Below are 15,900 nucleotides of genomic sequence, written 5' to 3'. Positions count from 1 at the left end.
ATCTCCCAACTCCGTGACCGCGGAACTGGTGCTGGGAGATAAGCATCTCCCAGCCCTGATCCTGTAATTGTGATGACGGAGAAGGGGCTGGGAGCTCCCTGCTACCAGGCAGGGGGACACTGTCCCTGCCTCAGCTCTAGTGGTAGAAGAAGGTAGCTCCTGGGGGCAGAGAGCAATCTTCTGCCCCCTGCTGCTTAGTTGACTGGAAGCACACTTATTCTCAGTTGGCTGTCTACATGTGCGCTACTGCACAGTACTTACTCTGAAATTACTATACAGTAAGTGTCTTCACATGTAGACAGTAACGCTTACTGTGCAGTAATTTGCTCTAATCTCAAGTAAAGCATCTTGTGTAGACACACTGTCACGGAGTGGGGCCTAGGAGCAGCCGTGATCCCGCTAGTGCCCCCTGCCGTGTCAAGTAGGCGATCCAGCACCCTCTATTCTCGCCTGCCACATCTTGTTGATTTATAGTTTTATATAGGAGGCTGCCTTTAGTCCACCTGGACACAGTGCTATAACTATCCGGGCTCCTACTCTCTATGGGGTGACCTGGTGCACCCCCCAGCCTTATGGGCTATGCATGCCTCCAACCTCCCCTTTAGCATGCCCCAAGCCTCGCAGATCTTCCGGATGTTATCAGGTCCTTTTCTTTCTATGCCCCTGGGCTTGCCACGCACCCAGCACCCTTCTCTGGTGCCCCTGGGCTTGTCACGCACCTGGCACCCTTCTCTGGTGCCCCTGGGCTTGTCACGCACCCGGCACCCCTTCTCTGGCACTCCTGGGCTTGTCACGCAACTGGCGCCCCTTCAATTCGTTAGCCCTCTCGGGCTTCCTAATGGTATTTTTCCCTGGTGGGCTCTGTGGCCTAAGCCAGATCTGACCCCCCCTGGGTTCCTACCAATAGTATGGGTCCTATTAGGCTCAGGCAGCCTAAGCCTTCCCTGGCCCCTCTGGGTTGCTGTCAATACTCTGTATCCAATTGGACTCAGGCAGCATAAGCCTTACCTATCCCCTGTGGTCCCTCGGGTTCCCACCACAGTGGAGACCCTCTGGGACTCTTTCTAGTCCGCACCCCAACTGGGGTTTCTATCAATCAGATGTGCCCCCTCCTGGGGCTTCTTTCATGTGCGCCCTCTCTTGGGCTTCTTTCCCGTACATGCCCACACCTGGGGTGTCTCAATGGGGTTGACCCCCATCGGGGCTTCACCCTGCCAGGCAGCACCCCCCTGGGCCTGCCTCCGTGTTTTGGCAGCACCCCACTGGGTCTGCCTCCATGCTTTCCACGGTCGGGCTCAGGTGGCCGTAGCCATGCCTGGCCCCCTTGACCCACCGTTAGGGTCTTCTGCCCTAGTCGGGCTCCTCCAGTTTTCGCCCACACCAGGCGGGGTCAACACACCCCAAATACAGCGCCACACCGGCACCCATGAGCTGTGCCTCCCTGGCACCGCTCACTGTGCCCCTACAGGCACCAGAAACCCCCAGGTCACTGGGGAGCTCCCGTGAGGCCTCCTCACACCCCTATAGCCTCACCTCGTCCTCCGGTATTTACACAACTACCACAACAGAACCATAAACCAAACGGCTATAACAAAACAATAAGCATCCCGGCTGTAACATGACAACAAGCTTCCTAGTACAAACATAGGATTAAGCGCACTTGGCCTTCTTGCCATAGCCTCCCTATCAGGGTGCTCTCTACCCTGATCATGTTGTAACCACTTGGGTGATCAGGCTGCAACCATCGGCTCTGCTCCGCTCAGTTCTACTGCAGAGGTCCTGCCCCTCAGGCCGCCAGAAGGGAACTGCAAACTAGGCTCCGGCCTAGGCTGTTTATAAAGGCCCAGCCCTGCCCCCTTCTGGTCACCTGACCAGCCTGGCTGCCCTAGCAACCATCACCTAGGTTGCCCTGATGATTGGCAGCTGCCCTTAACTCTTCCTAGGCACAGGGCACCTGCGTGACCCTGTGACACACACCCACAGGAAAGTAAAAAATTATCTACTTCTTCAAGGACTTCATTTCCCTTTGTGTGTGCTACTGAGAACTTGGTTCATTCTCTCTGGATCCCCAGTGAATAATGGGGTTAAGAGAACCCTCAGTACACTGCAGATGAGAACAACTGGGGATGCAGATCTATCCAGTGTTCTGCATCTACCCAGTGCTGGTTACAGGTCGAGTTGGAGCTTGTGGGTGTTTGCAAGTGTAATTTATACTGGTTCAGCAAGTGAAATCAGTCATATCAACAAAAACACTTTTATGCTGGCATAACAGCATCCATGCTAGGGCTTTTGCCATTACACCAATATTAGAAAAATAACTCCCCAATGTATGATACTCTTCTGGCAGACCTGTTTCCTGAGCATCGGAAAAAATCATCAAAGAAACCATCAACAACAGGCTAACAGAAGGAAATGTTCTGACAGCCAACATAGCTTCATTGCAGGTAGGTGTTGCCTGATCACCCTCATTTCCTTCTATGACCAGGTAACACACCAACTAAACAAAGGGGAAGAGGCTGATATATATTTAGATTTCAAAAAAGCCTTTGACTTTATTTCCTATGATGTCCTCATGGTAAAATTGGGGAATTGCAGCCTCTACAACCTTATGGTCCAATGGCTGGGGAACAGGCTCCGTGGTTAGACCCAGAGGGTGATAGTTGATGGAACTAAGTAAACATGGTGCATGGTGACCAGTGGCATCCCACAGGGCTCAGTACTCAGACCAGTACTCTTTAATATATTCATAAGTGATTTGGATTCAGAGGTCAGAAGGAGACTGGATAAATTCGTGGATGGCACCAAATTATGGGGGAGGTGCGATCACTTTAGTGAATAGGCTGGTAATTCAGGCTGACCTGGATAGGCTCGCAAGGTGACATTCAACACAGAGAAATGCAAGGTGTTCCACCTCAGGACAAAAACCCACATCATACTTATAGGCTTGGCAGTGCTACACTCACTAGCACCATGACCAAAAGAGACTTGGGGGTCATGATTGACCACAAGTATAAATTTAAAAGGGGGTCGGACTAGATGATCTGTCTAGGTCCCTTCTGACTCATTGATTCTATGAGCAGGAGTATGTCCTCAAACAAGCAAAGAATTATCTACCTTTCTCTTTGTGGACAGTAAAGGAGGACACTGTTCCTTTACAATATGTAGTTGGTCACTAGATTTAGTACAATCTAAACAGTTGGTATCATACATTTTATTAAACACTTTACACTTACTAATTTTTAGAGTACTACAACATGCCGGAATGACTGGAACTGCTTGGTCTTCTATTGATTTAATGTGACAATAATTAGAGACAATAAATGAAATCCAAATACCCCTGTGCTCAACTCTCTTTTTTCATACCTTTGACACGTCTACCCATTAAGCAACATGCCAAAAATCCTTAATTGTCCTAGCCAATATCTAGTCTGTCTCATTCAGCTCTGGGTCATCTGTCTGAAACTTGAAAAGGATACTCCATTATAATGGCCTATATATGATTATAAAGCAAGCAAGCAATTATGGACAAAGATCTCTTGCCCTCTCACTTTCTCATACACACACGCACACACCCCCCCACACACACACTTATAGTAAGAAGTAGCCTAAAGTTCTACTCAAACACCTGATACACCAGTATTTTGGAAATGTTATATCAGTACACTGCATGTGTTACTATTCTCATCACATTTTTTCCTCAAAAGCAGGAGAATTCATTCATCTTAGTACTGTAACTGGACTGCAGACCATTATAGTGCAATAAATTGCCATTATTTAGAAAAAACTCTCTCTGAACTCTCAATAATTTCATGCTGTTCATCTGATTTGGACACCTTTCAAAGAACACAACATGTGCTGCAAGATATATGGAGCACATACCTCAATATAAACTTTGTAAAAAGAGTATAAAGCAGCATATATGAGAGCCAACCCTTCACCATCTTTGTAAAACAATTACATTCCTGCCACTGGAAAGTTTTATAATGAGGGTGATGCTGAAAACTATTATGACAATGAAGCAGTACTTTGAATCAAAGATTAACTTTGTATACTATTCATCTTAGCTGCTTCTGTATACAACAGATCTTGAAGAATAACACAAAAAAGTATCACTGATACAACCTATTAGTCCCAGCCAACACTAGTTTCGTCATTATTTTACCTGCTGAGCTACAACTTACAAGCCCGTGACAGTGGGACACTAATGTGCAATGCAAAACACTGATAGTTTCCTAAATGAACAAGCAAGGATTACTGTATTTGTTTTTATTAACAAAATGTATGCTTAATTAAGGAAAATTAAAAAGAGGAAAATTAGTTTTCTTTCTTTCTCGTTCGTTTTCATCACTCTTGTTTTTCTTTCCCTTCCCTACCCCAGTGACCACAGCCCCCATCCCCTATTCATATATGCTGAGACAAGAAATGTACATAATTGTAGAATCCATCCATACATAATGTTGCAATGCTAGCCTGTGACATACCACAACTTAATAGTTAACAAATATTAATAATTACCTCTGCAATTGTATAGCCTTATTTCTACAAGTTGCTTATAGGAAATGGTCAGATATGAGAGTACATACTAAGAACCCTTCAGTCTGTGAGAAAACTACATACCAAACATTGCTCTAGCAAGCATTTCACAGCCATCCTTTTAAAAATGTAGAGAGAGGTAGTTAGCCATATTACTCTGAAATCAGGCAGATGGCAGGGCAGGGTGGTACTTTAGAGCTGTGATTCTCAACCATGGTGATGAGGTACCTGGGGGAGCCTTGAGATCATTTCAAGGGTGCCCCCGGGTGCCACATATTAGGTTTGCAAACATAATTCACAAAAGAAGCCTAGTGATTTCAAATAGGAATCCAGAGCGCCTCATAGCTAACAAGGGGGTCTTTGAGTTTAAAAACATTGAGAACCACTGCCATAGTAGCGACTAACTTGTTCAGAAAGAGGCATAAGGTTTCACAGGAAATGGCCTACTTGGTCAGAGACTATGGGTGGATCTGAAGAGCACTTAAAAATGTGTTTGAAGTTCAGCAAGAATTCTGTCTTATCCATACATAGTTTGATTGTTCACATACTGTGGGTAATGTAGTGCATGGAGTTCCCAGACTTATTAAGTGAAGTTATAAAGAAACTCCACATACAGCTTTGGGGATGGGAAGAGCATGTTAGGGAGGTATAAACTGTTTTGGCTTACTTTAAGGAAAAAAATGAACTTTGCCTAAATAAAAATTTATCTCAGTCAACTAATTTGGGAATTTAGTTTTAGTTTATCTTTAAAAACAAAACAAGACAAAAGAATAAAAACAAATTTGATTTTCATTTCCAAGCTTCTGCATTTGGGCCTCGGCAGGACCAAAATAAAGTTAAAAAAAACTAAACCAAACCAAACCAAAACAGAACAAGACCTGTCTTGTAGTATTCCTAAACTGACTAGAAAGAAGCAACAGATATTTTTTATGGAAAGTTATTTCTTTGTGTGCCAGTTTAGCAGGCTCAGTACATTTAGAATTCAAAGGAAGCTTAGGTAAGGGTCAGTTATTTTATATCATTCAGCAATCTACATCAGTTCTTCTGCTGGTGTCTTTCAACATAGTACCTGATCACTTTTCAGGGGACTCTTGTTCCCAGGAACAATCACATGTTAGTTCAGAAAGTCTGTTCAGCACTATGCAAGGCAAAAAAAAACAGGGACTGAGCCCCAATAAATCTACAACTTAAAACAGTTGTAGATGCCGCTCCGAAACAAATGTCAAGGCTGTCCTTAGCTAGCTTGTACTCCTCTCTCTGACTTGTTTCCACATATGCAGCCAAACTTGATGCTCAAGAGGTCATTGCTAGCACGAGCTCATTAAAAGTTCAGGAAATCAAAAGAGCTCTCTGCTTTGTGTATGACCCTCTGCAAAGTTTCTTATTCCTGGATCACATTACACACAATTTAACTGGAAAAAAGAAAGAAAAAAGCTATTTCAAAGGAAGAATCACTGCTGTGAGCTAATGACTATTTAACTGTGGCACTGTAGGTGCATGATCTCCTGAACCACATCTTGACTGCAAGGGCTAGAAAAGCTAAATTTAAAAGCTACAGTCATATTTATCTTGCTTCAAATAAACACATGTGATTTCCCATGCAGGGAGCCAAATTACTGCTTGCCTTACATTGTATGCAGCCGGCTGGCTTCAAGTGTCAATGTTAACATAGTTGAACGCATGGGTCAGCAGAAAATCTGATCCCTTACTCTTATCAAAACTGAATGAGAGGGTGGGAACCTTGGACCGTATATGCCTGTGGGCAGGGGAGAAGGGGTGGGGGTGGAGGAGGGCCTGTTATTTTATTAGGTACTCACAGGAATTATGGATTGTTTACATAGTGAGTTTGACAATTTTTCTACATTAGCACTTCTGTTTAATTTGTGATATAATTTCCTTATACTCTCACCTCTCAGACTGGGGCCAGGAGGCAATTCTATAGGCATCATTTTTAAGTTTGTAAAGTTTCCTTAAGTAAGCACTATTGCCACCATTGTCAGAAAAGTGAATATTACCAATGTATGCAGGTCTGACTAACTGATGCCTCCAGATCTGTGTGGGGACCTAGGTGTCCCTTTCTGTAGAGGCAGCATATCATGTATAATCACCTCATTTATCTTCATTTCAGCTCCCTCTAACCTCACTTTTTAATCTTTTCTATGCCTCTACAAACCAGTGCTGTGATACCTCCACAGACGCCTTCATCACTGGAATCTCCCTTCTGCAACATACTCAAGATGGGAGTTAATTGGTCAGTACTGCAGCTCTCCAGACTGATATTATAATAATACTGTTTTATCTACACTGTCAGCCTTTGGTTTATAGAAGCAATTGAAGAACTTGATCAATTTAGGTTTTAAAGCCCTAAACAGTCTGGAACTTGCCAATTTAAGAAACGAATACTTTTCCCACACAACACTACCATGGCTGCATCCTGGGGAGATCCTTAAAGTGAGTCTCGGTCCACTTACATAAGCGATGATAAGTCTTTAATTTTGGGCTTTATGACCTCCAGCCTCCTCCATAATAGACTATAAACAATTACAGGGCAATCTGTAAGGTTCATCTGTTTTCCCAGGCATGTGCAGAAGATAGAAGTATAAACTGAACATACCAGGACCTCATCAAAAAGAATGCAATACTGTTCTGCTTACATAGTTATTTGGGTTAATTGGAGAATTTGGTAAAGAACTAGCCTGACTTGGAGTATAATACTGTAGAAAGTTTTAAAATGTGTAGGACTCTGGACAGGCATCTTTTTGTTTTTGGAAGCCTTAAACAAAAATCAATATATTAAGATTATAGGACAAGGTTAAGCGACCTCTAGCATCACTACAGGAGTGCAAAGAGGATTTGAAGATGCCTCTCAAGTGCTAGATGGAGATTACTGCACCAGAAGGAAATCCCTTGCCAGCGTAGGCAGCTCTAAACTAATCTGGCCTCCCTATCTTCCACACACAGCGTTCTGTGCGAGACCCCCAACCAGCCAGCCTATGAACAAGTGCCTGTAGCTGCTGCAACTCCATGATGGCAGCTGGCCTCATGGTGCTTGCAGTTCCTTTCATCTCCTCTTTCTTGTTGCCGCTCAAGCTGCACTAAGCATGAGCACACAGCTCAGGTTCTACCCTTAAGAAAATGTTGTATCTGTACGTGGTACAAATTGAGAAACAATCAGGGCGAGGCTGATTTTATATCCTGCTATTCCATTGTCATGCAGTGCAGAGGATTTTTCTTTCTTCCTTCAAAACAACCCATAAGACAAATAAAATAACTCTTTATCTCGTCAACCCCTAAAACCCTAGAGTTAACACAATTACAGTAAATCTATTATCTTTAAATGCAGAAAATAAATGTTTTGGACATGAAGTGTACACAGTGCCCTTTAGCAAACCCTGCAGCTGGTTTCATTCTCTTTTGTAAGGAAGATGTTTGCTTAGAGTCACAGATGCTACTCTTTATCCTGAAAGCTGTACAGTTATACAGTTCAGGACTTTTTAGCCAGTTATTTCTGTTTACATTTAAAGTGCTGCTTTCTTATTAAGTTGCCACACTGACTTATATTGAAGAAGCAGAGGGTTTAAATTTTTTATTTTACTTATTATTTCTTTTTACGAAAACTTTTAAAGTGGTCCTCTCCAATGCTCAAACCTAACAAAGCACACCTGGAAAGTCACTAACTTGGTGCTTGCTGTGTTTAGATATTTTAGAGACCATATGGTTTATATCATCCCATGCTATGAATGCTGTGGGATTTATCCTTTCCATCTCAATCTCCATTATAACAGGATTTTGCTTGTTTTACAACTTGTTTAAATGGCGTTCTAAGAAATGGCTGGGCATACTGATGTAGTGCTTCATAAAGGTAAGAGGTGCCCTGAGAACTTCATTCCATTAGTAGCCAGCAACCCGTCATGGGAAAATTACAGAAAACACAAAAACCAAATATCCCAGCAGAAGTGCACCTCTAACAAATGCTCGGTTTCATACCATTCCACATGGCTCTGGGTAGCTAATAAATGACCTGCACTAGAAAAATAATTCAATCAAGGTTCTCCCAGGACCTTTTAGGAAAAGAAAGACAGCCTCAGTGCTCTTGCAAGGTGCTATACAGAAGGCATTATAATATACACTATTACAGATTTACAAAGGGAGCCTACATCATCCTTGTTATACAACTCCACTGAGTTCAGCAGAGGAATGAATTTCCCATATACTTTAAGGCAGCGTTTCTCAACCCATGGGGTGTGACCCAAAAGTGGGTCGCAAGAATATATGAAAAGGTTGCGAACAAACTTTAAAAGTGGATCAACAAACTTTAAAAAAATGGATTCTCCTTTAAAGGAGAAAAATATTGGAAACTGTAGCATTTCTCTTGCAGGCTAGGAGAGTTCCAGTCTGCAAGGGGTTTCTTGGGGCCCTCCCTGCCCCACATCCTCCCCCCACTGCCCCAGACACACATCCCTGCCCCACACACTGGAGGGCTGGAGCCCAGTAAAAGTTGGGGGGTCATGATCCTTATTTCCACTTCTTAGTGACTCATTCTTATGGCTCAGATGAACATATCTTGTAAGAGTAAATGCACTGTTTTTTCAGAGACTCAAGCAGGATGGAATAAGATCACACTTAGGTACCCAAGTATGCTCTTGAGGCCTAATTGGTGGAACAGAATCTGCACTTAGCAACTTTCCTTAGCTCAAACACTAAATTAGGGATGACATCAGAAAGAAACTCCAGGAATTTTGATTCCTAGCCAGCCAAAGTCATGTTTTCACTGCAGTAGCCCCCAGAGGAACAGGTTCCCTGTCTCTAGGTAGTTTTCCACTACATGCTGGGCACTCTCTGGAAGGGATGCTCTCAAGCACAACCTTCCCATTGGCTCCCACTCACACACACCATCTTGCCAGTGCTGCTCTCAAGATCTCTGGTGTGCTCAAGAAGAGTTACCATGGGTTCCCCTTTGGGGTCTTCGTGTCCACATTTCTGGGTTTGGAATATGCAAATGGGACTGGGTGGACAGGGTATGCTTGAAAGAGCAGTATCACATTCTTGGGTGTCCCTGGGATGTAGTGTAGACATCCTCTCTGATATCCAATGGGGCTTTTCCCTCTCCCTTTCTAAACCAGTTTAATTAAGAACTTCTATCTCATCAACCCCTGCACACCTCTCACCAGAGTCTACTGTACTCCCTTTTACTCTGTTAGTTCTTTTTTTTCAGTTCTGCAGTTTTTTTACGAAAATGCTGTGAGCAGCCAGAGCATTCTTGGCAGAGGCACTTTACGAGCAAAACTTCTTTTATTTCAGCTCAGATGTATCCTTTTACACACAAATATATGGTACAAAGTCCTCCTATGCTAGAAGAATAAGTGGGGGTTGGACAAGAATTTTGATTCACAGATTTTACAGCTAGAAAGGCTCATCAAATACAATCAGGTTCAAGTCAGGTATTAATATACTTCTGAAAGCTCAAAAAGCCACAAAGTAGTCTTTTACTATTTCCCTAGGCTTCAACAATGTTAAATGACCTAGGATCTTTCATTTCCTAGACTATCCATGCAGCAAAGCAAGCAATGGAACACTGCAACCTACAATTTCCTTCACTTCCTCATTTTGTGAATCAGGTCAGACATCTTTGATCTAGGCTGTTTCCTGAAAAACAAGGACTTTTATTCATCATGCCTGCTGTAGCCCTAAAACTGAACAAAAAGCTAGAACAAATCTTATAGAAAGTCCAAGCAATCTGGTTTTAAACACCTTGAGTAACAGAGAATTTGCCACCAACTTTGATAAGTGTTCCAGTGGCTCACTGTTCTCTCTGAACGCACACTTTATTTGCCCAGAGTGAACAAACAGTATTGCCATTATCCCAGAATATTTTGAGGTCATGGGACAGTCAGATGTTAAGTACATTATAAGTACACCTATGTTTTTTGAGGTCTTTCAGCAGCTCTTGAAATAAATAAGAAAGCTGCCATGTTTACATACAATAGTTTATTCTGTGTATGGAGGGGTGTGTGTCTGTTGGGGGAGGAGAATTGAGCGTGCAAGAAAGGGATTTTTTAAAAATGTATTATATCATGAATTATTACCATTAGTAAATTCAATTTGTAAATGCATATTGTCACTGGGTCTTAATACTGCTATGTTATGCGGCTGTCAAAAATAAGTTGGCCTTAGACAAGATAGAGTTTTACTTTGGGGGACAGCTGGAGCCAGCAGACCAAGAAAAAATGCATTTTAAACATTTTTCATGTTTCAAGGAAACTTTATGTCCCTGACTGCTGAGAAATACAAGCCACACAATTAAAACAACATCAACTTTTAAATGTTAACCCCAAATCCAAATGCCAGGTGCAAATTTTCCTCACTCTGTTTAGACCTCCTTTTCAGACCAGAACATTACGACCCAGACTCATTATTTTTTGTTATAAATGAGAATCAATTTGCTAGTAAGCCAGGAGGAATATTTAATTTCCAAAGGTTTTATTAATGACTGCACTGTCACTAACGTGTGCTAGGTCAAACACGCCCTGTTATTGTCCATATTTACCTCTTCTTCTGTTTTGGAATTTATTTCCAAATTAAGTAACCAAGTCTCAAGGTAGTGCTGTATTAACTAATATAAATCTTAATTTTCATATTCCTCCATGAGCTCTCTGTTCCCAGGGTTTGGCTTTCCAGTACTTTCTCAAATGGCAACTTCAAACACCTGCATTAGTTGGTCTTAGCCAAGATCAGTGGTGTTTGCATGGCCTACTGGGTCTGGTGGCTAAGGTGAGTCTAAACACCATCACAGGGTCTTAAAAGCTTGAAACATACCCTACCACTCCACTCAGTCTCTGATGATTGAGACACTATTCCATATCATTTTGTTTGATCCATACCCAGAAAAAATACAAAATGTATTTTATCTTTAAATATAGAAATAAATATCAGGCATTAAAAAGAATATACAAATCAAGTAGCCAACTAAATGCCAGACTCCCCTCAAATAAAAGGACAATGTCTTCCTCTTGAAGGAGCTCCCAACTTCTCCACCTCCTTCCAAAATTCCTCCAACCCCTCCAAAAAAATATCTTCAATACACACCACCACCACTACCACCCCTCAAAAAACACCTACAAATACATATACTTCCAACTGTATTTCTTTGTGCACTGACAACATTAGTACTCAAAAACAAAGTATCTTACCAACTTCAGTCATGTAGGATTTTCCATCTGCAGGCAAAGGAATATATTGGTTGGAGTAGAAGCTACTTCCATACCCCACAATGAAACCTTCGAGTTTGGTGTTTGGATTTGGCCGAAGATATTTCATGCAAATGGTGTCACCAGTTGTGTTAATCTGCACTTTCAGGCCTTGTCTCTTAACTGGAGAGAAGCAGGGAGGAAAAAAAGAAGAAAGAAAGAAAGGGGAAAAAAAAAAGGTGAGGAGTTACCATCTTCCAAATGACTAATTAAAATTAGAACACACAGTGGCTCAGTATGTTAGTTGTGACAATTGCTTTGAAAAGATACCATCAAGTTGAAATCTAGTTTATTAAAAAAAATAAGTCTTTTATAACCACAATTTTATTTTGCCTATCTCCTTTCTTGAAGTGGGAAAGATATATAAACAAACAAACAGGGGAAACTGTATAGATCACTACATGCTAACTACTGTCAAAATGCCTGAAGTAAACTGAAAAAGAAGTGAAAGTTATCTTTTCCTTTAAATTACTTCACTTATATTGGGTGCCACTGTACAAGGATAGGTGGCAACATTTCCAACAGAAGTAAATAAGCATGAATTCTGAATTGAGTGTAATCTTTTCATATTGGGCTGTAGTATTAGAAAAGTGTTTCTGGCAGAGAATGAATAACAACCATATCCACTTAAAATTATAGCGGGGGAAGGGGTTAAGTAGACAAAATGCAATTTTCTAGCTGGAATGATGCCAGAACACCTAGATTAACATATTTACTCTAGCCAAATATACTACAAGACAATACTCTATTTCTGTGCTTTCCAAGGGAACAATACAGATAACAGGAAACATCATTATATACACTGACTGCAATTTAAATTATATCAGCGTAGAGCATCATGACATTGTCATCATGATATGAACTTCATAATGGAACTAGCAGTTTCCACGGCTGTAATTATAATTGTAATTCTCTTGGTAGTAGGGGATAGAATTAATATTTTGGCTCTTCGTGGGTGGCATGTGATTTTGTTCTTCATTGTTATTTTGGCTATATTTCCAGTAGAATCAGCCTCCAAGTGTTCAAAAAGACTGAGTCACAGACCCTCCCAAAGCCATGAGATTGGCTTAAAAAGTAGAGGGATTTATATCTTTTGAACCTATGGAGTACACTTAAAGCACATTGAGTGCTTTAAAATATGGCTTGAGTGTGCCCCAAAGGTTCAAAAGATATAAAACCCCTTACTTTTAAGCCAATCTCATGACTTTGGGAGGGATTATGACTAATTCTTTTTGAACACCCTAGGCTCCCTGCTCCCACATCTCCATGTGCCACTCCACGGCTGCCAGCAAGCCCCACATTGAGACACCCTGTGCCCCAGCCAGCCTCCCTCCTCTCCCCCCACAGCACACAAAGCCCTTCCAGGAGAAGCTGGGCATTCACACTTTGCCCACAGTAGGACAATGTGTCCTGCAGCAAAAGGCACATGTAGGGGCATGTGCTGTAGCACAAAGTAGCAGCACAAATTTGTGCTGCTACTATATGTGCCACTGAAAGCACATGCCCTTGTTTGTCTGGATGCGGCCAGAGTATCAGGTCTCTTGTCAGCTCTCTTGAGCCCCAGTTCTATGCCCTGTCTCCTTGGCTCTGTTTCTTGCTCCTAGAGTTGGGGCCTGCCCCCTCACAAAAGAGACCTGCTGCACCTCAGACATTTTCATCTCCAATGCTCTGAGTATATCAAAGCAAGAAATGATGCGTCCCATCACTAAGGCAATATCCATCCAACCCTTTACATTTGGGATGAACTAATAAGTAGGAAATTACACATTTTGAGCTGCTTTGCTCCATATCAACATCACGTACATTAACAGGTAGTGTACCACTATTGAAACAGAGCCTGCCTACCACCAAACAGGGAATAGATCACTCAAGAAATATCCAGTTCATTACTCTCCCTCCATAGCATTCACTTCTGCCACTGCAGGAGACAGAATAGTGGGCTTGATGGACTATTGGTCTGACCCAGTATGGCACTTACTATGTTCTTATGTTCTGACTATCACATGATGGGTGTTGACTTAAAAACAGTATTTAAAGGTCAGTTTTTTGGGAACTGGCTTATAGGTATAGATATATGCATTATAAGGGGTCAAGATGGGCAGCAGGGGTTAATTAGATTTCTAAACAGCTTGGGTGTGACACACAAAGCTTCTCATAGCCTTGGAAGCAGACAAACTGTCTAACACAACAAGGCCAACAAACGGACATGACCTAAGGATTGAGGGGGGCATGCCATAATACGAGATCACAGCACAAACAGGTTGTCTACCACAACAAGGACACAAAGCCTGGGAACTGAGGAAGTGTATACCGTACTGTCCCATAACATGAGATAAGTGACACTGGCAACAAGGCCTCAGAGAGCAGGGGGACCTCAGTCTCATTTTGGGGGAGCAGAACAAATTAGGAGAAAGCCCAGAAGGCTATGTGGACATGTGACCACAGAGAGACAACCAACCAGAGATAGCCACGGATGAAGAGTCATCAAGAGGGAAGGAGAATACAAAAGCAGAGGCTTTAGATTAACAAGGAGTTCCTTCCTGTCCCTCCTTCTCTTCCTCCTTGTCCCTCACCATCCTGCTCCCTGAGAGGGGTCCCCGTCCCCATCCACCAGGAAGGGTTCCTGAGGCCACCATAGACCGAGGGCATACCAGCAGCCCATCTAATGCACCCCACTGGAGGAGAAGCCATGGGCCTTGGCATCCCACCTCCAAACTGCTGACATGCTGTGTTGACATCTGATACCAAAGAAAAAGCCTCAGAAGTGAAGCCAAATGTACCTTGACTCTGATGACAGCTCTAGGATTGGTAGATATACAATTGTTTGATTGTTTGTATTGTTGGGTTTTTTGTTATTACTCTGTATCAATGAATTCACCTATTATCAACCAGTCGGTCTGAGGGTTCTGTCCACCCAGAACAAAGGTATAAGGGCTAGGTTCCTAAAATCCAGTGTCAACAGTGGGTACATGTTTTATTCTCCTAGAAAATGCTCTTGTTACATGACTATAAAGCCAATTCCTTGAGGTCAGTCCTTGTGGTAAGTAAGAGAAGTAATAAGATCAATTAAGCCATTTCTATTCCCAATAAGAAGGGATTTAAAAATATATATATTAGGAACAAAGAAACCTAGGTCTTGCATAGAACTGCTGTTCTGTGCAGGTGATAAAATTATAGTGATGCAAAAAAAAAGCAGAATAACCTATAGATATTTCTGATCTGTACTTGGAACAAACCATTAGGATGCCTTCATCCTGTATAATGCTCTTGCATAAATATTAAGCATTATGCTTTAACAAGGCTAAAAAGAAAGACCTACAAATGGAGGATGGGATTTACTTCCAAGGAGGAATATTCTGCACTGGTTTGGTCCTGCAGGGAGCTTGACCAATCTCATTACCTTCTATGACCAGGTGACCTATCATCTGGACAAGGGAGAAGAGATTGTTGTCATATATCTTGACTTCAGAAAAGCCTTCACTCTGGTATCCCATGATCACCTCTTGGCTAAACTAGCCAACTGTGGCCTTGGGCCCACCATGATCCGCTGGCTGGGGAACTGGCTCTGTGGTAGGACCCAGAGGGTTGTAATTGATGGCAGTCACTCATCATGGTGTCCTGTGACCAGTGGGGTCCCCCAAGGCTCTGTCCTTGGACCCATATTGTTAAACATCTTCATTAATGATGTGGACATTGGAGTCAGAGGTGGACTGGCCAAGTTTGCTGATGACACCAAACTTTGGGGCAAAGCATCCACACCTGAGGACAGGAGGGCAATCCAGGCTGACCTGGACAGGCTCAGCAAATGGGCAGACGAGAACCTGATGGTGTTTAACACCAGAAAATGCAAGATTCTCCACCTTGGGAGGAAAAACCTGCAGCATCCTTATAGGCTCGGCAGTGCTACACTGGCTAGCACTACAGAAGATAGAGGCTTGGGGATCTTCATTGACCACAAGATGAACATAAGCCTGCATTGTGATGCTGCAGCTAGTAGAGTGACCAAAACGCTGGCTTGCATCCATAGATGCTTCTCAAGCAAATCCCAGGACATCATGCTCCCCTTGTACTCGGCCTTGGTGAGGCTGCAGCTGGAGTACTGTGTCCAGTTTTGGGCCCC

General features: G+C 42.7%; 1 protein-coding gene across 8 annotated transcripts in view; it reads right to left on the bottom strand.

Annotated features, from left to right (window-relative positions):
• The window catches only part of ABI3BP (ABI family member 3 binding protein), a 392,420-nt gene that overhangs the window by 337,756 nt on the left and 38,764 nt on the right, over positions 1 to 15,900 (bottom strand). For all 8 annotated transcript variants that reach the window (XM_019523725.1, XM_019523728.1, XM_019523731.1 and 5 more), the window contains exon 2: positions 11,724 to 11,903. In XM_019523725.1, coding sequence (XP_019379270.1) covers positions 11,724 to 11,903 — 180 coding nt within the window. The remainder of the gene's footprint in view (positions 1 to 11,723; positions 11,904 to 15,900) is intronic.

This window comes from Gavialis gangeticus, unplaced genomic scaffold, assembly GCF_001723915.1.
Source record: "Gavialis gangeticus isolate Ggan-Ray unplaced genomic scaffold, GavGan_comp1, whole genome shotgun sequence".
Taxonomy (NCBI): domain Eukaryota; kingdom Metazoa; phylum Chordata; order Crocodylia; family Gavialidae; genus Gavialis; species Gavialis gangeticus.
The sequence above is the reverse complement of the archived record's forward strand: the minus strand, read 5'-3'. Positions and strand labels throughout refer to the sequence as shown.